Source organism: Dipodomys merriami, unplaced genomic scaffold, assembly GCF_024711535.1.
Source record: "Dipodomys merriami isolate MVZ:Mamm:240054 unplaced genomic scaffold, mDipMer1.0.p SCAF_19, whole genome shotgun sequence".
Lineage (NCBI taxonomy): Eukaryota > Metazoa > Chordata > Mammalia > Rodentia > Heteromyidae > Dipodomys > Dipodomys merriami.
In genome coordinates, this window is record NW_027203270.1 from 12,067,606 (window position 1) to 12,090,985 (window position 23,380).

The 23,380-nt window shown below is 47.6% G+C and overlaps 1 protein-coding gene across 1 annotated transcript in view; it reads left to right on the plus strand.

Annotated features, from left to right (window-relative positions):
• Ksr1 (kinase suppressor of ras 1) overlaps nt 1-23,380 on the plus strand; it is a 155,990-nt gene that overhangs the window by 97,471 nt on the left and 35,139 nt on the right. The window contains exon 3 of the mRNA XM_070026890.1: nt 20,372-20,519. Coding sequence (XP_069882991.1) covers nt 20,372-20,519 — 148 coding nt within the window. The remainder of the gene's footprint in view (nt 1-20,371; nt 20,520-23,380) is intronic.

Below are 23,380 nucleotides of genomic sequence, written 5' to 3' on the forward strand. Positions count from 1 at the left end.
TTCCCATGAGTCACCTTCAGGTAGAGCCCTGGGAGAGAGAGTTGGCTTTTCAGGGGAGATGGCCTCCTCAAGGAAAGCTGAGCAGGAAGGTAGGTGGAGGAGCCAGGGCTCCAAAGAGTCCTTCCCACACTGCCTCTGACTAGCACCCTTCTCCTTCATTCAGGAGTCTTGTTTTAGAAGGTTACTGCTATTTGGTTGTTAGGCTGCACCAATGGTCACCTTGGGGTCATAGGCCTCATAGCTGGAAGCTTACACATAGCCACATCTGGAATATAGTAGTGCTCTCATGCATGGAGCAGCTGCCCAATAGAATTGCACAGTGCTAGAGCTCTTCACTGCCCCATTGAATGTGGTAACACCTGAAATGACAAGAACCTGAAGGTCACATCATATTTTGTTGTAATGAGTTATAAATTATGAGGATATTAGTTGTATTGCTGAGCAATACAAGCTATTATCTGTTTGGGAAGTGTGCCCTATGCTCAGAGCTTGACTCTAGACATACAGCTTGGCCTGGGAACGTCTGGCTGGGGTGAGACATAGCTTGAAAAATGGCACTGGGTGCTATGACAGAAGCCAGCCTGTGGTGTGGGGGTCAGTGGGTCACCCTGAGAAAACTAATGCCAGGGATGGCATCCCTGAGGGCTAAGAGTGGAAAGGGAAGAGCACTTAGACTAGGAAAGTAGATCTACTTAGACCTGGAGTTTAGAAAGCTAGCGCTGCTCCTCACTGGAGCAGCAAAGAAGAGTGAGGGAGGAGGCTAGCTGTCAACTGGTTTGGTTCAGGGGAGCTCCATGCATAGAGTGCAGGGGTGGGTTTCTCTGGGGGTTACCTGACATATGTGTGAGGGAGAAACATTGGAGTTTTTTTTTCCTTTTATTTGCGCTCCTTCACTCAAAGGCTGGCACTCTACCACTAGAGCCACACCTCCACTTCTAGCTTTTTATTGGTTAATTAGAAATAAGAATCTTTTTTCTTTTCGTTCTTTCTTTTTCCTTTGTTATCAGTACTGGGGCTTGAACCCAGGGCCTGGGCACTGTCGCTGAGCTTTTTTGCTCGAAGTTAACACTTCTACCTCTTGAGCTACAGTGCTACTTCTGGCTTTTTCTGTGTATGTGGTACTAAGGAATGGGACCTAAGGCTTTTATACATGCTAGGCAAGCACTCTACCACTAAGCCACATTTCTAGCCAAGATAAGAATCTTAACAGACTTTTCTGCTCAGGCTGGCTTCAAACCTTTATCCTCAGATCTCAGCTTTCTGAGTAGTTAGGATTACAAGTGTGAGCTACCAACGCCTGGCTGGAGTTGTTTTAAGGGGGAAAAAAGCCTGTTGGCCATGGAGTTAGATGCATGAGGATGAAGAGGGCCACTCCCCACAAGAAGGCAGGCCCCCTTCTTATCTCAGGCATGATGATAGTTTCCAGCCCCATTGTGTTCCACAGGTTAAGTCTAAACATCCCAGCTTCATCTTCTGCCTGTAGCTGGGGGAAATGATTTCAGAGCCTGCTGGCCAGGAGCTATTTTTTTTTCCCCCTTCAGTCATTTCCCTGTTGGAAGTTATTAAAGGAAATGGTGAGTGCTGGCTGGGATCAGTTCTAGCAGGCTGAGCCAGCTGCTGCAAAACCTGGTGTACACACAGGACCTTGCTACGTGCTAGCTTTGGGTAGCTTCTGAGCTGAAGATGCCTATAGATCTGGTAAGGGGGCATTGTGTTATAGGCCTGATATCCAGGTTTCTTTTCTTCTTCCTTCTGTTTTCCAAGTGTTTGAGATGAGAAGAGCTACCACCTTCTTGGCTTCTGATTGTCTGGGAGTAGCTATGGGTCTTTTGGCCCCCACATAGAGGTGTACGGCTGGAAAAACTATTAAGATTTAAACCAGGCTCTGGTGGCTCATGCCTGTAATCTTAGCTGCTTAGGAGGCCAAACTATTCAGAAAAAGCTGGAAGTGGTGGTGTGCCTCAAGTGGTTGAGTGCTAACCTTGAGCCAGAGAAGCTCAGGGATAGAGCCCAGGCCCTGAGTTTAAGCTTGAGGACTGGTGTGTGTGTACGCACACATACACACATAAATAAATAAAAGAAGAAAAAGGAGAAGAAGCAAGAGGAGGAGGAGGAGGTAAAGGAAGAAAAGATTTTAACTGGGAAAGGATGCTAGTATTTGGTTCTTGGGCACATGACTCTATAGCCCTCCTTCTGAACCTTTCCTTCCCATCACTTCCTGTTGCTCTTTCTGCCCCGCTTCCCTCTCAGGAGCTAATGGCACTGGCAACTCTTAAACTCTTGCTTGCTGGCTGGTAACTTTTAGCTTATGCTCTCATAATCTCCTGAAGGGATCTGGCAGTCCTCTATCAGCCCTCTATGTGTCATCTGCAGCTGCCTGAGGCTGCCTGGGATCAGAGAAAGTGTGATCGATTGACTGGGTGCTGGATCTCAAGACCAGTTCAGTTGTCTGTGCTAGAGTCTCTCCCTCCTCACCTAAGATGGGGAAGCAGAGCCTGGGAAGTGAGCTGGCATACGCCTTTCACCCAGCCGAGAGCTGAAGCTGGAACACGGAAAAAAGGAGGCACAGGACAAGGATAGCATTTTATATATGTCCTCCTATATAATGCTTGTGTGGGGATGAGGAGAGGGAAAATCTCATGATCCCCATTTTATACACAACAAACTGAAGCTCAGAGAAGTGAGCGAGTTGTCAGCATCACAAGCAAGCTGAAAGTCAGAATTCAAACTCAGGTCATATAATGTAAAGCTAGGTGCCCCAGTTCCCACCATACACATAATTTTTATCATAGTATGCCTTACCTGAACAGCTCACCTGGGGTCTACTATATGAGTAATGGAACTAAATGTAACTGTAACTTTAATATAACTGTAATGTAACTGTAGCTTTTTCCCCCCTCCCCTTTTTTGTTGTTGCTGGTTGTGAGGCTTGAGCTCAGGACTTAGGAACTGTGCCTGAACTCTTTTGCTCAAGACTAGTGCTCTACAACTTTGAGCCCAATGCCACTTCCAGTTTTATGATGGTTAATTGAAGATAAGGGTTTCGTAGATTTTCCTGCCCGGGCTGGATTCGAACTGTGATTCTAAGATCTCAGACTCCTGAGTAATTAGGATTATAGGCATGAGCCACCAGCACCTGGCTTGCCTTTCTTTCCTATTTCTTCCTCCCTCCCTTTTATCTCTCTTCTCCTCTTCTTCCCATCTATTCACCAAGCCTCCATTGACCATTTACTTTGTGCCAAGTACCCAAAGTAATTACTACAGGGTCTAATGAACAAACTAATCTGCTTGGATTCTTACAGCTGGTGGGATGAACTTGTCTGTAAATAACCACAATGCAATTGATTGGTGGCTGCAGGAGCTAGAGGAATGTAAAGATGTAGCTTCAGGACCAAGGGCCTAGGTCTGTGTTCCCACCTGCTTCTTTCGGTTACTGAGTGTGTGGTTAACACTATTGCATACCAGGTACTGAGCTCCTGTGCTCATGGAGTATATGGATGTTACTCTATCCAGTTGAATTAATTCCTTTTTCTGATCAGAGCCAAAGTACCCCTTCTATGCTTCCAGGGCTGGGTGCCTCTGGTCTTTTGTAGTCTGAAAAGTCATGGGCATGAGCGTTCTGTATAGCCCTATGCTGCTTGGCACCCTGGGACTTCTCTGTCTGGAGTGCTGAGTCCCATGCAAGGTGATAGACTATAAACACCACACAGACAGGGAGCTGCCTGCTTCATTCATCTTCTATCCCCAATGCCTGGCCTATGCTAGGTCCGCTTACTAATTGCTTGGATTCAAATATCATCTTATTAGTTCCTGGAAACAAAGTGTTGCAAGAACCATCATCTGAGCCAGTGATGGCATGACAAGGATCTTTGAGGGGAAAGTAAAGACCAAGTGTTGCTCTGTGGAGGTGTTTGCTAGGTGGCCTCTTGTGGCCAAATGAGCAGCAGTGTGCATCCATAGCCCTACAGTGAGATAACTTTGATGGTATGTCCTGGGGGGGGGGGGGGCTAGCTTCCCAGCTACCAGACTGTATTTGCTTTCTTCTGGGATCACCTCAAAGGGAAGATTGCTCTAGAGCAGAGCTGACAAGCCAGATTGCTTTGGAAAATCTTTTTGTCAATATTGTATTGTTTTAATTATTTTAAAAAAGAATCTCAGGGCTGTCAAGGTGGCTCAGTGGTACAGTGCTTGCCTTGAATGCATGAGGCTCTGGATTTGATTCCTCAGTACCACAGAAACATAAAAGGCCGGAAGTGGCACTGTGGCTCAAGTGGTAGAGAGCTTGCCTTGAGCTGAAGAGCTCAGCCTCAGGGATAGTACCCAGGCCTAGAGTTCAAGCCCCACGACCAACAATAAATAAATAAGAATCTCTTTCATTATATTTCTGTCTTAAAAATAGAAACAGTTGGGGCCGGGAAGGTGGCTCAGTGGTAGAACACTTGCCTTGTATGCTCAAGGCCCTGGGTTCGATTCCTCAACACCACATAAGCAAAAAGAAAAAAGCCGGAAGTGGCGCTGTGGCTCAAGTGGTAGAGCGCTAGCCTTGAGCTGAAGAGCTCAGCCTCAGGGACAGTACCCAGGTCTAGAGTTCAAGCCCCACGACCAACAATCAATCAATCAATCAATCAATCAATCAATAAATCGGAATATCTTTCATTATATTTCTGTCTTAAAAATAGAAACAGTTAAATTCTAGTGGTCCCTGCTCCCAGAAGTGTGCTTTTGGGTAGAGAGCAGGATGGGAAATTAAGATTGGGTAAGAGTGTGACCTCTGAGCCAGCCAACTGTGGTAGCACATTCCTGTAATCTCAGCACTTAGGAAGATTGAACGTTCAAGGCCAGCCTGGGCTATATAGGTAGATACTGTCTCAACAAACAAACACATGCACACACACATGGGCACATACACACATATATGCATACATGTATTAGGGATATATAGTTGCCTAACATGCTCAGGCATCTAGATTTACTCCCTGAGTTTAAAAAATAAAAATTAAAAGGAATGTCTTCTAGAGGTAGACTCAGGTAGACAGAATCCTGACTTGCTGTTTGTCAACAGTGTGACCTGGGACAAATCTTTGAACTTCTCTCTGCCTGTTTTCTCATCCGTCTGTTGTTCTAGCAAGAAATTTAGGAGTCATTTCTGGTACCTTCTGCTTCCTCAACCCCCACATTCAATTGACTTGCAAATGCTACTGGCTCTCTCCAAATGCATGTCCCCAATCCATCTGTCTCCCTCATCAGCCACCCCATGTCACTTTCTGTATCCCCTTTTGCCCCCCACCTTTGTTTCTTTCTTCATTAGCTTGTAGGTGGGAGAGACTTTCATATTTCAGTTTTATTTTTCCTCCTGGGTCACTGGAATTTGATTTGAACTCAGGGCCTTGTGCTTGCTAGGCAGGTGCTCTGCAACTTAATACATACCTCCAGCTCTTTGTTGACTATTTTTCAAGTAGGCTATTTGTTTTTTGGGGTTTTTTGTTTGTTTGTTTGTTTTGTGGGCCAGCCTAGATTGTGATCCTCCTATTAACTCTTCCCATTTATTCTTACCACATCATTAGGATGACAGGTATACATCACAGGCCTAGTTTTTAATTGGATGAAATGGGATCTTGTTAACTTTTTTTTTGTTTGAGCTGGCCTCGAACAGTTAGAGTCTTTAAATTTCCACCTCCTAAGTAGCTAAGATTTCATACATGATCTTGAATTTATTTTTTATTCTATGATTCTTATTAAAATATAAGCTCCCTAAAGAAAACAACTATATCCTGTTCATATTCTCAGTGCTGAGTAAAGTGCTTGGCCCATGCTTGGTATTCAGTATTCAGTAGCTATCTGTTGATGGGATGGATGGATGATGGATAGATTGGAGAATGGCCGGGTGCCACACACACACATAATAAGAACTAAGTAAGACTCTTGCATTCTCCTACTATACAGAATTTTTTTTTAGTATCAGTTTAGGTCACAAAGTCTGGACAAGGAGCTAAAATGGTGCTGTGCCTCTCAAGACAGGCTGTTCCATGTGAGATGCATGAAAGGCATGGGTAGCTCATCCTCACTTCCTTCCACTGCCTATGTGTCTGTCCATATAGAGCTGCTTCCCTAGAACTGTAGCTGCAGAATCTCAGGGAAGGCTCTGATTGGCTTCGCTTTGGTCACATGATCATGCTATAACCACTCACTAGGCTAGGAGATAGAGAACTGTCTCAAAGGGCTTTGCCTCTGTGGAAGAGCCTGAAGTGCTAGGGATACCTGCACTCAGAAATGGGTTTCTGCCCCCACACCTTCATATGGTGAAGGTTACCTGGAGGCCTCAGGTAACTGCCATGCTTTCATTTCAGTTTCTCATCATACAGTAGAACTTGGGTCCAGGACAGGGCCATGGCCTGTGGCTCAAAGATGGTAGATTGCAGAGAGCATCTTTCTAGAATACAATAGGTGAGCTGAGTTTTGTTTTTTGTTTTTTGTTTTGCAGGTCCTGGGACGCTGTCCCTAAGTCTCTTTGTGCTCAAGGCTAGTGCTCTACCACTGAAGCCATAGTGCTACTTCTGCCTTTTCTTTTTCCTTTCCTTTTCTTTTCTTTTGTTGTTGTTGGTCATGGGACTTGAACTCTGGGCCTGGGCGCTGTCCCTCAGCTCTTCAGCTCAAGGCTAGCGTTCTACCAGTTGAGCTACAGCGCCACTTCCAGTTTTCTGGTGGTTCATTGGAGATAAGAGTTTCACGGTCGTTCCTGCCTGGGCTGGCTTTGAACCTTGATCCTCAGATCTCAGCCTCCTGAATAGCTAAGATTACAGGTGTGAGCCACCGATGCCCTGCACTTCTGGCTTTTTCTGAGTAATTTATTGGAGATAAGATTCTCATGGACTTTCCTGCCCAGGCTGGATTCGAACTGCAGTCCTCAGATCTCAGCCTTCTGAGTAGCTAGGATCACAGGTATGAGCCACTGGCACCCCGCTGAGTTTTTGTTTTTAATACTGTTTCTCATGAAAAAAACAATGAATGTTTATTGCATAAAGTACAAAACAAAATAAAACTCAAGAGCTTTGTTTGTTTGTTTTTTTTAGGATTTTCTTAATGTCTTCAAAATGTAAAAAATATAGAAGATAATAATTATTGTTGGTATGGGAATGTGGCTCAGTGCTAGAGTGCTTGCCTAGCATGCATGAAGCCCTGGGTTCGATTCCTCAGTACCACATAAACAGAAAAAGCCAGATGTAGTGCTGTGGCGCAAGTGGTAGAGTGCTAGCCTTGAACAAAAAAAGCTCAGGGGCAGTGCCTAGGCCCTGAGTTCAAGCCAAAACAAAAACAAAAAACATTATGTATATATGTTGTTTGTTGGTGTTTCATATCATAATTTTACTATTCAGAGGAAAACATGGCACAGTTCTTTCTAGGCAGCCTTTTTTTTTTTTTCCCCCAGTACTGAGGTTTGAACGCAAGGCCTCATACTTGCTTGGCAGTATTGTACTACTTGAGCCACACTCCCGTGTCTTTTTTGCTTTGCTTATTTTTCCAGCTAGCGTGTGATGCTTTTTGCCTGTGCTGCCCTCAGACCATGATCCTTTGATACACCATAGCCGGGATTACAAGTATAGGCCACCACACCAGGCAGCCAGCCAGCCTTCTTTGTTACACATTTCTTTTCTTTTCTTTTTTTTTTTCTTCCTTCATTTTGCTTCCCTTTCATCCTTCCTTTTACTTTCCTTCTGTCCTTCTACTTCTTGAGCCACACTCGAATTCCTCTTACATTTTTGTTTTTTTCAGATAGGGTCTCACTACCTATGCCTAGACTGGCCTCAAGTTCTCTATCCTCCTGTCTTTTGAGTAGCTGGGATTGCAGGTGTGTACTACCATGCCTGCTTCATGTGAATTTAGTGAGTACTTCCGATGCTGTTAGGATGAACTTATGAGATATACCTGAGATGTCTCATTCAGTTCCCTCAGTAACCTTATGAGCAGATGGTACTGTTATCTCAGTATACTATAGACATAGAAATTAGCCAGGTGCTTGTGGCTCATGCCTATAATCCTAGCTACTCGGAAAGCTGAGATCTAAGGATCATGCTTCAAAGCCAGCCCGGGCAGGAAAGGCCGAGAGACTCATTTCCAATTAATCAGTCAGAAAACCAGAAGTGGCACTGTGGCTCAAGAGGTAGAACACTCGCCTTGAGCTAAAGAGCTGAGGGACAGTGCCCAGGCCCAGAGTTCAAGCCCCATGAGACTTTAAAAAAAAAAAAAGAAAAGAAAAGAAAAAAGAATTTGTATCCTGGAAGTCTGGACATAGAGCAAGGACCCAAAATTTTCCTTTTCTCCTCTGTCTACCCTCCTTCTCTCTCTTACTGATTCTCTCACTGATTCTTAGGGATAGGTCCACATTAGACAATCCCTCTGTAATGCTCGAGATCTTTCCTTATTTTTATTTACTCTCTAAATGATGGTTGTTTTAAAGCCTTTTCTAAATGTAATTGCAAAAGCTCATTGTAGGAAAACTCAAAACTATAATAAAGCTTGGAAAGAAAAATGAAATCCCAGCATAACTGTGCCAAGCACTGGCAGTCAGTACCTGACTACTGTCATTAGTCTCCCTCATAGATAAGGAAGGGTCGCAGTTTGGGGGGACCCTGGGAACAAGTTGACAGCTGCACATGCTCCTTTGCAGCTGTCTTGTGTGCCATTCATGGCTTGCTGCAATTCTGAGGGCTCTTCTGTGAGCTTTCAAAGCACCAGGCTCCAAATGTGTGACAGGCTGCAGGTAGAGTTCCCATGGAGGGCAGGGGTTCCCCACATGACTCATTAGGAGCTGGGAGATGACAGTGTCCTGGCTTTTGGAGTAAGGCAGCAAGCAAGGCAGACTCTTCCATCTGGGGCCTGGCATCCCAGATTCTGCCCCCTCCCCCAACCGCCACAGGGCCTGGGTGCCTCTCACCCAGCACCTGCTCTGGGAGGTATGTGCTGACTCTCTAGCTTCCAGGCAGACTATTTTTGGCCGTAGTGACTGTTCACTACAATCATGAAAACAGAAACCCCTCTCCCTGCCTTGCTCTTCCCTGGGACTCTGCACTGGGGGCCTGGGCTGCCGGGAACCCTGCACTTGGGTCCTGCACCATGCATTGCCTGTGTTGCTGGGTGACAGTCAAGGCTTCAAGGGACACAGGTTCCCCACCATCTATCTTGCCAAGAGAAGCCCAAGGCCTGTGCCATCCCCCACTGAAGGAGGGTTTCAAGGTAGGTGCTCTCATGTCCAGGCTCAGAAGCCTCACTCAAGTCCCCAGAATGATCACACCCCACCCCTTCTACTTTGCTAACTAGCTCTAATACATGTCTGGAGGAGTCTGCATGTTAGGGTGACTTTGATTCCTTATGACATAGAGGCTGGGGAGCAGCTCCTGTCCTTCTGGTGAATGGCTAGAGCCTTTTACAGTTAAAAGATGACATGTACTTTAGTCTTGGGCCTGCCACGTTTTCAGGGATCCCCTGAGCTTGGAAACTGTGGCTGGGTGGGCGAGCCGGCCATGCCTCTCAGTCTTCTGGTAGACCAGAGAAGCCACACTGGATAGACTGTGAGTTCCAGCTTTGGAACTTGCAGCAGAGTCCATCCAGGCCTTGTCACTTAACTTTCCATATCTTAAGGTGAGCACCTTAATCTCTCTGAACCTGAATTTCCTTAGAGCTGAAGCCAGGTGTCAAGGCCACTTACTATATGGCAGTAGTATTCATAACTATGCATTTGTTTGCTCGTGTGTGTGTGTGTGTGTGTGTGTGTGTGTGTGTGTGTGTGTGTGTGTGTGTGTGTGTGTATGCATGTGCATGCTGGTTTTTGTTTTGGTTGGTCATGGGACTTGAACTCTGGGCCTGGGCGCTGTCCCTCAGCTCTTCAGCTCAAGGCTACCACTCTGCCACTTGAGCTACAGCACCACTTCCGGTTTTCTGGTGGTTTATTGGAGATAAGAGTCTCACAGACTTTCCCTCCCAGTCTGGCTTTGAGCCATGGTCCTCAGATCTCAGCCTCCTGAGTAGCTAGGATTACAGGCATGCAGGCATGAGCCACTGGCGCCTGGCTGGTTTTTGTTTTTGTTTTTGTTTTCTGGGGGGCTTGAACTCAGGGTCTCACACTCTCCCTTAGGTTTTCCACTCAAGGCTGGCATTCTACCACTTAAGCCACAGCCTCCACTTCTGGCTTTTTGGTGGTTAATTGGAGATGAGTCTGCCTGGGCTGGTTTTGAGTCTTGATCCTCAGCTCCCAGCCTTCTGAGAAGCTAGGATTACAACAATTAGCCACAAGCATCTAGCGCTCTATAGCTGTTGTTTTATGATTAGGTTGTTGGCAAAGGGGACAGTGTACTGAGAAGTTGAATGTAATCAGTGAGCCATAGCTGGCGTGGGTCTCTGTCCTTATTTGAGTATAGTTACTGATAGGGAGCTTGCATCTTCCTTTCTCAAAGAAAAGGGTGCCTTGTCATCAAAGTGGATGTGGGCGAGGTGTACAAGAACAAGGAGTTGAGGGTTTCTGCCTGCCCACCATCTTCAAAGCCACCAGCATGTTAGGGACTTGCCAGGCTCTGTCATAGGAGAGTTGATTGCTTTGGATTGCATAGGCCCTGAGCCCACGAGGCAGGCCATGTGTCTTAGCATCCATGCTGCTGGCAGTGCCTTTGGAGATGATTCCCAGGGCAGATGTCAGGGGAATTTCCCCCCAGGGCCCTTCTTCTTGGCCTTACTCAGAACACCTGGAAGGAATAGGACCTTAAACTTTGGGTAGGCAAGCCTGATGTGGAAGCTGTGGGCCTTCTTGGGGCATGGAGTATCTTGGCGTTGGCTCCTGGCAAGGATGTAGAAAACATGGGCTTTCATCCTGGTGCTATTTTTCAGGCATGCTTGCTGGTCCTCTCCCTTCTCTGGGCATTATTTTTCATCTCTGTAAAATGAGCATGGGACTCAATTGTCTCAAAAGCCCCTTTGAAGTCTGTCTCTGATGTTGGCAGGCAAAGGGTAGGCAAAGGGTATCTTTATGACCTCTTGAGTTTCCATCGGCCACTTTGATGGCAATGGCCTCTTGGCTTGGGCCCTGGCTATCCACTCAGTTGGGCTCCCATGACTTTGGGGCCTCTTGCTGCCATGGGGCAGTTGTTTTCAGCATTTCTGGAAAACTACAGGGGCTGTCTATAGACCTCCAGGATCTCCTGGGAGATCTCACTTGGTCTCCAGTTGTGCTCACATGGACTGTGCAACAATGCAGCCTTGTTCATAGGCAGAGCCTGGTTCTCAGGTCTCTAGCTCTGAGCTCACTTTCTGGGGCTTAGTTCATGCCCTGCCTTGTCAGACAGACTGAAACTCCGCTGATGACAAACGTCACTCTGAAGAGAGGACATGGCCCTCTGGTGGAGGACTTTGTGACTTAACCCTGGTCCAGCAAGACTGAGGCCAGGGCCAATTGCGGCTGTGGCCTGTCTGCCACTCTGGGTGTGCTGTGCTATGCTGTCTGGACCCAGAATCCCCGCCCTGTAAGTCTGGAGGAGGCAGAAGTAGGTAGGTCAAAGGGAGAGTTGGAAGGGGAGGAGGATACTGGGACCAGCAAGCAATGAAGATGACTAAAAGATAGGTTCCAGTGGCTCACACCTATAATCCTAGCTCTGGAGGCTAAGATCTGAGGATTGTGGTTTGAAGCCAGCCTAGGCAAGAAAGTCTGTGAGATTGTTATCTCCAGTTAACCAACAAAGTGAAGCTATGGCTAAAGTGGTAGAGTGTAAAAGCTCAGGGACCCCAGGCGTAGAGTTCAAGCCCCAGGGTCTTGGGCTTGGGATGGGATCGAATATGCTTATTGTCTTTCTCTGCTGATTCCTCTGGGGGCCAGTGAAATTGGAATTTTCTGGTGCTCTCAGGCGGCACTCTATCAACATTCTCCTTTGTCCCCCATCTTGCTTCCTGGCTTCTTCTTGCCTTTGAGCCTGGCTTACTCAGCTTCAATCCTTTTACATGACCCTGTTTTGTGTAGGGTGGGACTTTCCCATTTGCTAGTTTCCCAGAAGCTAAGGGTCACTCAAAGGTTTATGTAGCTCATTGGCTGCTGACAAGCTATCTTACCCTGACCCCATTCTTCCTTTTGAATAACCTTTAATTTCTTTTAAGACAGGGCCTAGCTAGGTGCCCCTAGCTGGCTTTGAACTTCCCCAAGCCTCTCAACTACTACATTTTTTTTTTTTTTTTTGGTCACTAGTGGGGCTTGAACTCTGGGCCTGGGTGCTGTCCCTGCACTCTTCAGCTCAAGGCAAGTGCTCTACCACTTGAGCTACAGTGTCACTTCTGGTTTTCTGGTGGTTAATTAGAGATAAGAGTCTCATGAACTTTCCTGCCCAGGCTGGCTTTGAACTGTGATCATCAGATCTCAGCCTCCTGAGTAGCTAGGATTAGGTACAAGTCGCCAGCACCTGGCTTCAAATACTATTTTTAATTTTACCATTGCAATCCACAAACATCCTAAGGGTGGGAAAATGACCTAGAAAACCAACCACCCTCTATTTTAGCATGGGCTAGGGGGAGCACTAGCTGTTGGGATATGTTTGTGCTATCTCATGCTGGATACATCTACCATTTTTAACTGACAGCAAGAGGAGTGGTTTTAGAAATGGGTATTGCTGACACAGAAGGTGACGGATGATGTAGGCTGCCTGGATGGCAGATGGGGGCCTGGCCAGAAGCCTGTCCTGGGTTTCCCCTTTTGCAGATGGTGTGCTGGAGCTTGAAAGAGGTAGCAGAGGGAAAGCTAAGAAGCCCAGGGTCATTAGGAAATGGAGTCAACATAGTTGATTTGTTTATTGAATGGCCCAGTGACCCATTAGATCAGGGGACCAAAGAACTGTGGTCTTTATTAAGCTGGCCAGTGTTTTTCTGTGAACTAAGAATGGTCTTTATGTTTTTAACTGGCCAGGGGGAAAAAGAAGAATATTTTATATCATGAAAATGATATGAAATGCAAGCTTGAGAATCCCTAGTTAGGTATCATGGGAGCACAGCCACACGTTGGTTTGCATATTGTCTTTGACTGTTTGGGTGCAGAATGGAAGGTAGAAGGGGTCTTTTCTGTACCAATGGGGGATAGCTGCAGAACAGACTTAGGAGGTGGTGCTGGCCCTAGAAGAAGGGTGGTGGTGGCTCTGGTGACAGGTACAGTGACCAACTGGAGATGTGTGCAGTGGAGTTGGAGAGCACCAGCCCCATCCAAAGGCCAGGAAAGGAATCCACAGGCAGCCCTGAGAAGCCAGGAAGTAAGGTGGAGGTGAGGGAGGTTAAAGGAGAATGTGGCTAGGTCTCCTGAAAGCTGGAGTTTTCGACCCACTGCCAGGTGCTTACCTTTAAACAGCCAGAGTAGCTCAGGGAGACCCTAGCCAGGCTGTCCTAAGATGTTAGTGGACCACAGAAAACTGCCCTGGGAAAGTGTATCCATCTCATGGAATAAGGCCGACCCCAGAGCACATAGAAATAGCCTTGCACCTGCCTCATGCATTGTATTCTCTGGCCTTGAGCTGACCCCAGAGCACATAGAAATGGCCTTGCACCTGCCTCATGCATTTTACTCTTTGGTCTTGAGCAAGTTACCCACCATCTCAACAGTACATAGGATATTTGGACTTTAGAAGTTCATCTATCAAGCCGGGCGCTGGTGGCTCACGCCTGTAATCCTAGCTACTCAGGAGGCTGAGATATGAGGATCGCGGTTCAAAGCCAGCCCGGGCAGGAGAGACCGTGAGACTCCTATCTCCAATAAACCACCAGAAAACCGGAAGTGGCGCTGTAACTCAAGTGGTAGAGCGCTCGCCTTGAACTGAAGAGCTGAGGGACAGCACTCAGGCCCAGAGTTCAAGCCCCACGACCAAAAAAAAAAAAAAGGTTCATCTATCAGGATGTTTGGCTCCTAGGAGCTCATCACATGCCTTTATTCGCCTTTCTCTATCCCTTCCCTTTTATCTGTATCTCTCTACCTTCTTTGCTATACCAGTGTGTGGGCTAGAGATAGCTGGTCCCTGAAGATGGTTTCCTGGGGTAAGAGGAGGCTGTAGAGCATGGGAGAGGACCTCTCCTGAGATACCTAGAACCTGGGCTGGGCTGGCTTCCTGAGAAGACAAGCAGGAAGACAAGCTTAGGGCCACAGCCACACTCAGCTACATGGATCAGGCTTGTGGCCATGTAGCTGGACATCATGATTCTATTGATTGTCCCATTGAAAGGGGGTCTCACTGTGTTTCCCAGGCTTGTCTTGCTCTCCTGAGCTCAAGTAATTCTCCCGCTTCAGATTCTCCAGTGTTGGATTGGGACTACAGGTATGCTTCACCAATCTTGAGGAGAGAGAGAGAGAGAGAGAGAGAGAGAGAGAGAGAGAGAGAGAGAGAGAGAGAGAGAGAGAGAGAGAGAGAGAGAGAGAGTGTACGGGTGTTGGGGCTTGAACTCAGGGTCTAGGCACTGTTCCTAAGTTTCGTTTGCTCAAGGCTAGCACTACCACTTGAGTCACAGCTCTACTTCTGGCTTTTTTGTGTGTGGATTAATTAGAGATAAGAGTATCACAGGGCTGGCTTTGAACCATGATCCTCAGATCTCAGCCTCTTGAGTAGCTAGGGTTATAGGCTTGAGCCACTGGCACCTGGCCTAGAATTCTTTTTTAAAAGCCCTTCAGAGGTGGGTCAGGAGCGATGGGTGACAATGTTGTCAGACACTTTGTATTCATATACTGTTGTGTAGAATGGGAACTTCTTTGTCCAACTACTTAAAGATAATAATAATAATAAATGTTTTTTTTTAAGCTTTCAAAAAATAAAAGCCCCCTAGTGGTGCTGTGGCTCAAATGGTAGAGTGCTCGCCTTGAGCTGAAGAGCTGAGGAACAGCGCCCAAGCCCAGAGTTCAAGCCCCACGACCGACAAACAACAACAACAAAAAATAAAAGCCCCTCAGAGACTTGTATGTTGGCCTGTCCATGTAATCCCAGCACCAGGGAGGCAGAGGCGGGAGGCTTTTGAACGAAAGGCCAGTAGACCCCGTCTCAGCAAACAAAATAAGCAGTTTCCCAAAGCCCCTCAGGAAGTTCCAGGGTTCAACTAGAGTTGTGGACCACTGACCTGATCCAGCCAAACCCATTAATAGTCAGAGTGAGAGCCAAAGTCCAGAGAGAAGCCGGGACCTGTACAAAGCCAGTGAGGCACGGAGCCTGGCTCTCTCCCTTGCCCTGCTGGTTTCCAGGGGGCAGGATAGTGAGGAGACTGGATACAGAACTGCCTCAGGCAAAGATGTTGTCCCCAGATGTGCTTCAGATTTCTGTGGAACCCCCTGAGGCTGCCACCCTTTCCCCCGGGGAACTCAGCCTGTTCTTTACCTCCCAGGATACCTGATTATTATGATCTCAGCCTTACTTTTCCCTCTTCCTCAGCCCCATCTGGGAGCACCAAGAAGAAATGACGGTCAGTGTTCTCTTGCCAGTACTGGTGTTCAGACTTCCAGCCTCGACTGTCTAAGACATACCTGGTCCTTTGCTCTCCCGCCTCTGAGAGTCCTCTGTCACCATCTTCAGGGCTCCAGAAGGCTACCTTTGGTCTCACTAATATGACCAGTCTCCAGGGAACTGCTGTGGTTAAGGATCCTGGCCCTTTAATTCATCCCCAGCTAAGAAGATCTCGGGGCCTGGTAAAGCCATGCAGAAACTCCCTCAGGTCTGAGAGCATAGGCATCTGGTGCCAGGCAGGGGACTTGCACAGCATTCAAAGCGCCTATTCTGCTGGCATATGTGCTCCAATACTTGAGGGCTGAGCAGAAACATGAAGCATGGGTTTGCCCTTGGTCTTCCCTCACCCTGGCTAGAACTATAGCATGTTTGTATATGTGTGGCCTTCACCCTGGCATTAGGACCCCTGGCATGTCCACAGTCCTCACTGGCCCACATTAAGTGTGGATGGCTCTTGTGTTAGTCAGCCCAAGTATCTAAGTATAGACTCAGACTGCCCCGTGGCTGCCCCTAACTCCCAGGGTACCATCTGATACCCAGATACCAGCAAGGTATCAGATACCCATCAGCCACTGCCAGTGACTTGGAGAAGATGGGGCTAAAAGAGAACAGAGAGCAGCCATCCCCATTATGAACAAATGAAGCAGCTGGTCTCTTGCTGGAAAATAGAAGCCATGGTTTGAAGGAAAGTGGCTTGCTCATTGCACATTTTCTTAGAAGCTGAGGAGGGCAGTAATTCTCCAGGAAGCTATATATAGACTGGCAGCCCCATCCTATCTCCAGTCCTCCAGCAGAGAGAGGAGCCCTTTACCTTCCTTGGCTTTGAGATGCCCTAGCATTGTCTGTGAGCATGTGCACAGGTAGGCTCCCCTCCTAGGGCATGGGGGCTCCTCTCAGATCTGAGGGAGTTTTTGAATGGCTCTACCTGTGAACTCACTTCTGCAGGAGGTAGTTAGAGATTACTCAGGGACATTCTGGAGGAATAACTTGGGTTAAACGAAGACTTAGCTGTACCTGGGGAAGGGAGGGGGACACAAACATCAGTATATAAGGTTCGAGGGAACTGGACACCCATGGCTCACGTCTGTAATCCTAGCTGCTCAGGAGGCTGGGATCTAAGGATTGCAGTTCAAAGGCAGCCTGGGCAGGAAAGTCCATGAGACTCTTATCTCCAATAAACCACCAGAAAACTGGAAGTGGTGCTGTGGCTCAAGTGGTAGAGTACTAGCCTTGAGCTGAAGAGCTGAGGGACAGTGCCCAGGCCCAGAGTTCAAGCCCCATGACCAAAAAAACAACAACTTTCGAGGGGTGCTGAGTTAGTGTGGGGCCTGGCAGAGTCATATCAGGTGCTCTCAGGGCTTCCTTAGGGATATTCTTTTAGCCAGTAGTCCTGGAGCCTCGGGGATACTCTGGCTCAAGCATGGACTCATCACTTTCTCCTCATGATTCATTTTGGGCCCCAAGTCTATCATGGGACTCAGAAAGCCAGTCCCTTCGTATCCAGAGTGTGCGGCTCTCTTGAGTGGCCTGGCCACCCCAAGTACTCACTAGTAGGTGATAGCCCTCCCCATTTTGCCTGTAACAACAAAGCTTTACAGCCATTGATCAGAGGACCCTAGAAAGCATTCCATCTTCAGGGTCTCTTTCCTGACTCTTTGTACCCAGGGATGGGATTTATTTTCTCTTTACCAATTTGAATGAGTTAACTCTATGTACAAAGTAACCACACAAAATTAAAGTCTCAGATTTCGTTACCCGAAGATCTGGTCCCTGCCATTCTTCCCTGTCCCTCATAGCATTGAGTGAGGACTGAGGTTACTGAGCATTGCCCCTTGCTGCCATCCACAATAGAAGCACCTGTCTCTCCATAAAAAGACCCAGGGACCTGCTCCTTGCCAGTCCCATTGCTTCCAAGGCCTGCCCAAGGTTTGCACGCTTGACATCTTAGTTCTCCCAGCTTAGCGATTGTGGATAGAAACTACCACATACCCTCCCTGGGGACTGGATGGTCCTTGCCTCTGTTCAAGACTCCAGCCCTGCAGACATGAGATTAGTCAGAAAGGATGGTAATAATCTTTTGTGCGAAGCACTCTGATTTCCCTGAAAGTGATATACTGAGGAGTTGAGCCTGTACTAGGAGCCTCCCAGGATGATTCTTTTGCCTATTACCTTGTCTACCCTCTGATTTTGTGTGTGTGTGTGTGTGTGTGTGTGTGTGTGTGTGTGTGTGTGTGTGTGTGTGTGTGTGTGTGTGTGTGTGTGTGTGTGTGTGTGTGTGTGTGTGTGTGAGTGCGTGCGCATGTGCACGCAAGCACACTCCTGGGGCTTGAACTCCAGACCTGTACACTGTCACTGAACTTGTTTTACTCAAAGCTAGCACTATACCAATTGAGCTACAGCTCTCCTTCCAGCATTTTTTCCCCCTTATGGTAGTTAATTGGAGATAAGAGTCTCACAAACTAAGCCAGGTGCCGGTGGCTCACGCCTGTAATCCTAGCTACTCAGGAGGCTAAGATCTGAGGATCACAGTTCAAAGCCAGCCCGGGCAGGAAAGTCTGTGAAACTCTTATCTCCAATAAACCACCAGTAAACCAGAAGTGGCAATGTGGCTCAAGTGGTAGAACGCTCTCCTTGAGCTGAAGAGCTGAGGGTCAGTGCCCAGGCCTAGAGTTCAAGCCTCACAACCGACCAAAAAAAAAAAAAAAAAATCATTGAAAATCAACTTAGATTTTTCAAGAACATCAACCTCTATGGGATCTTTTAATATGTTATGTTTGACCTTTCCTCTTAGAGGAAATCTGGAAAATATCAAAAGGAATGAAGAAGAGGGAAGCCCCAATCTGGCAATGTCACTCTTCACACTCTCTGTAATTAATGATTTTTATTCACGATGGGACTCTTCCTTGGTGCCCAGACTGGGATGCAAGTCCTGGAGGCCAGGAGCAGTATCCCCGCTGTATTTTGTGTTCATTCCAGGCATGGGTGTACCTCCAAAGCTGGAAGAGTCCAGCTTTGAAGTCTATTAAGCCCAGCTCACATGTTCATTCTTTGTATTCCCTTTTACTGCTGAGTAACCAATGTAAAGCATCATTCATAGCTCTGTAGGTGGAAGATGGGTGGAAGATTCAGGTCTTGCGGCACCCCATCCCCTTTCCTTGTTTAGGATCTTCCAAGGCTAAATAAGGTGTCAGCCAGGGTAGCCTCTTATCTAGAAGCTTTTGCGGGGGTGGGGGGCGGAGAATGTACTTTCAGCCTCATTTAAGTTGTGGGCAGAATCCTGATCCTTTGTGACTATACGAATGAAGGGGGGAGGGCTGGGAAGGTGGCTCAGTGGTAGAGCGCTTGCCTTGCATGCATGAGGCCCTGGGTTCCATTCCCCAACACCACATAAGCAAAAAGAAAAAAAGCCAGAAGTGGCGCTGTGGCTCAAGTGGTAGAGCGCTAGCCTTGAGCTGAAGAGTTGAGGGACAGCGCCCAGGCCCAGAGTTCAGGCCCCACGACCGGACCCAAAAACAAAAAACAAAGAACGAAAGAAGGGGGGAATGTGCTTAAAACTAACAAGACAGATAGAAGATGTGTGAATCTTTGCACAGGTGCAACCATGTGGTGCTTACCCAGATCAAAATGACTGATGCCCATATACCCTTATTTCTGTAGGGGACAGGAAGAATGAGGAATTTGGACAGTTGAGAGGCCCTCGGCAATACTTAGGGGAATGAGTAGTCTCAGAGACAAATTGGAATTCAAATGAGCTTAAGATTCTAGCAACTTCTTGTAGTGGGGAAGCTTTCAGTGAGCCCCAGTCCCAAGCTAGGTGCCTGGGATTCCAGGTGGGGCAGAGCAGGGATCCTGTTGTCAGCAGCAGGCAGCTCTTCTTGCTGCTAAAGATTCTAGAACAAACCTCTCACTGCTGTTGGGTGGTAGAAGCCAGGCCAGGTAAGAGGGACTTGGATTCTGAACTTGCTTTAAGGCCTCTTAGTTTCCTTTAGGTCAAATTGCCCAGCATGCCAAAACATACCCTATTTGGGGGGAGGAGGAGTGTCATTCTCTAAACTCTTAACTTGACTGTAGGTCTGAGGTCCCATTTTCTTGTTAATATGTTTGGAATCCCTGACTTCCCACTACCAACCAGAGGAAACTGTTGGCTTTTGGAAGGCCTCTGATGATTACTTTTAGCCATGCAAACTATTTCCCTTTTGTCACATAATGTAATCAGGAAAGATACCAGGGGACAACAATCACAGGGCCACCTTAAGGCTCTGCCAGCTTCTCCTTTTCACCTGAATGGTCTCCTCTGGGAAGGTACTTCTCTGAGCCTCTCTTTTCAGGTGTCACATGGGCCCAATGATCTGTCCTGTCTGCTTTAAATAAGAGTCAGAGAGAGTACCTCTGTTGGGTTTGGTGAGGGCTCTCTCTCCCCCACCCCTCCCTTCCCCCTTTCTCTCACACATACACCCAATCTTTGTTAAGCCAGTTTTATTTGAAATCTACAAAGTTGTAAAAAACCTAGCTTTAAAGTACTTGGCATTCCAAAAAGCTATCATGACTCCTAACTTTTCTCTACCAAGAAATAGGAAAAAAAAAATAACTAGAGAGGCCATATGCCCTGTTCATAACTCTCTGGTGTTTTCTTCCTCCTCCCATCCTGAATGAAGATGGTCTCTCCATTTCAGCTGCTGCCTCTGGGAGCATTGGGGGTTGGGATGTGACTGTCCCGTGTCCTCAGACAAGTGGTAGTTTCTGGTCAGAGGCCAGCCCAGCGTGCAGCTGGCCCCTGCCACTCAGCACAGAGAGGCTGGCCAGCCAGGCGGAGGCCGCAGTGGGTTCTGGGGCTCACTGGCAGCTCACCCTGTTTCTTGTCTTCCCTGTATTCCCCTTAGGAGATCCCCCGAGAACTCACACTGGACGTTCTGCTGGAGATGGACGAAGCGAAGGCAAAGGAGACGCTGCGGCGCTCGGGGGCCAGTGCGGAGGAATGTGGCCGCCTGCAGCAAGCCCTCACTTGCCTGCGGAAGGTGACAGGCCTGGGTATGTAGGACCTTCCTCTGAGCCAGGCCTCAACCTCAACTGTCTTCCCAGGCCTGACCCATGCCCTGGGAGGTGGGCAATGGAATTGGACAAATCTGACTCTGGGTTTCTAGGGGCAGCTGGTAATGGTTAATGTGGCTCAGAAAGTGTGTGTTGGGCCCTGACTGAGGGAGCTCTCCCAGAATCCTCAGGACTCTGATGTGCATTGGCCTGGCCAGTCTGATGGGAAGCTGTAGCTATTGTGAAGAATCCCCAGCAGGCTCTTACATGATTTTCCTGCAGCAGGAAGGCCTGCGTGGTGGCTCTGGGCCCTCCACCAGCTTCCTGCATTCCAGTCCCCCCACCCGTTTTAGCCCTTTCCCCCTCTTCCTCCAGTCCCACCCCACCAGCAAGCTCTGTGTTCACATGTTAGTGTGGGCTTAGCTTGAGCCAAGCGTGATTAGAAAAATTATGCGGCTTTTCAGCTGAGTGAGCACACTTCCATCCCAGGCAAACTGTAGTTCTGGCATTACTATGGCTCCTTGGGAATTATTCACAGGCTCTGTAAATCTTGCCATGGAAATAGCTCCAAATGCCTGGCTTACTGCTCCTTCTACCACTCAGATATGACATTAAAATAAGCCTAATGAATGGAATTAGGCCCCTTTTAAATTATCTGAGCTCCCTGTGTTATCTCCAGCTTGCCTGAGGCTTAAGGAAGGCACCAAGGCTTATGTTCTGCTCGGTTTCTTTCCCCCCAGAGAGGATTAGATTTTAATTTTCCACTGTATGAAGCCATCTGCACATGGAACTCAGCGTAGAAAGTTTCACTCCGTTGGGAGACTCTTGTCACTCCAAGTCTCTTGGCAGGTGCTGGAGATACATATGATAGAGGCATGATCATCGGTCTCGTCCCCACATCTTATAGGAGAGATTTGAGCCCAGAGAGGGCAAGGGGTATGGTCAGGGACACAGCATGCTCTGTTGGTAGCAGAGCCAGGATCACCATCAGACTCATCCTCCAATGTTGGCTGAGTTGTTTCCATATAGTGAAAAGTTAAAGGACTTCCCTCCCAAACTGGCATCTTTGGGGTCACTCTACAATCCTCCATCCCTTATAGCTGTTGTTAAAAAAATTGTAGAGGAGCCAGCTGGCAAGTGGTGGTAATCCACTGAAATTACAAAGGCTTCTGTCTTTCCATCCAAGGTGCCAAGACAGGGAAATCACTAACTCATTAAACATGGCTGTGTGCCAGACATTTGGCATACTTGGTGGTTGAAGCCTTGGAAGAGGTGGTGTATAGCTCAAAGTGCCTGGGCATTGGCAGTGCTAAGTGTGGGGTCTGGGCCCCACATCTGGCATAGGCACAGCCTATTTCTTTTGGTCTCAAAGAAACTAGGTAGTTCCACTGTGCTCAGGAGGAAGTCCTGGGAAGGGGACCGTTACCAGGTTCCTTCTCTTTCACTCAGTGTCAGCCCGAGAGGAACCTTAGTGGAGCTTTGAGAGACCTGGCCCAATCCCAGTGCACAATGAAGTCCTTGGTTCTGCCTAGCTGTGGCTGTATTTCAATAGTGCCTGCTAGGGACTAGGGTACCAATGTTTCCTCCGTAGGGTCAGGCTTTCAGAGCATTTTATTGCCATCCAGCAGAGCGTGGTAAGAGTGGCCCTGTGGCAATGGGCTGTGGATCTGACCTCTGTATGACCAACCAGTTAGGATCCATGGGACCGCAGTGCCTCAGGTTTTTCATCTGTTCAATGGGACTAATAGCAGTCCCTCTTGTCATAGGGTTGTTGTGAAGATGCAGTGAGTTAAGGTGACATGCCTAGATATTCTAAAAAAGAACAAGTATTAGGCCTGAGGAGAGATGGAAAATGTTGAAATCAATTTCCTTGTGGCCTCTGGTCTTAAGAAAGATGCACGAAAGATAGCTATCTGTGCTGGTGCATAGAGAATTCCTACTGATACTCTTAATCCTGCATCTGAAGCAGACATTACTAATCAATTCATGAACTCTTCTACTAGTCAGTCTGTGCAAGTGGCCTTTGATATTGCCTGAACCTCAAGTCCCATCCCTGAACTGACCCTAAGCAAAGATAATTAAAATAGGCAACTTGGAGAATTCAGGACTTAATTCTTTTGGTGGCAGACTTGTCCCCAGGTTTATGGAACTTGTTCTCCTATAAGGAACAATCATACATCCAGTGTCTCCTATAGGCTAGCATATAAGCTGATGGTCAATCGTGGCTATGGTTCTAAGAAGCAAGCAGCATGGGGACACAAGGGCTGTCTTGGCTACCTAGTTGACTTGAGAGTGTAACTTCTCCACGCAAAAGTGGGAGGAGGGCTGTTTGCAGATGCATAGCCTTATCAGCTAGGCTCAGCCACCTCTGATGACAGAGAGCTCATTACCTTCAAAGCTGTTCCACTGTATTAAAATCAGTGGAAGAGAAGCATAGTGCTGTGATTGAGGTCGAGGAGTTCATTGCGCATCCTGGGGCAGGGATTTTGGTATCTCTGACTCACAGGGGCCTCACTTGGACAGTGGAGAGAAGAGAGGAGCATGTAGGGGAGACAGGGCATACATAGCAACTATCAAAAGGGCTCCTGTGTAGAAGGCTAGCTTGACTTGAGTCAGTCTTCCTTCCTGGCCTTGCTACCCACCAATGAGGATGAGAGAAGAGAGGTGGCTCCTCCTTCCTCCCATAGCCTCTAAAGTCTTCTGCCTATCTTCCACCTTCTAGCATCTCTCGTCTTTCAAACCTGCAGACTGGTAAGATACCTGAGGCCCTTCCTAGGCTGACCCAGCTGGCCTGACCCTCGTCTTCATTTGCCTCTCCCTCACTTGTCTTGACCAGGAACACTGGACTCTATAGGTCTTGG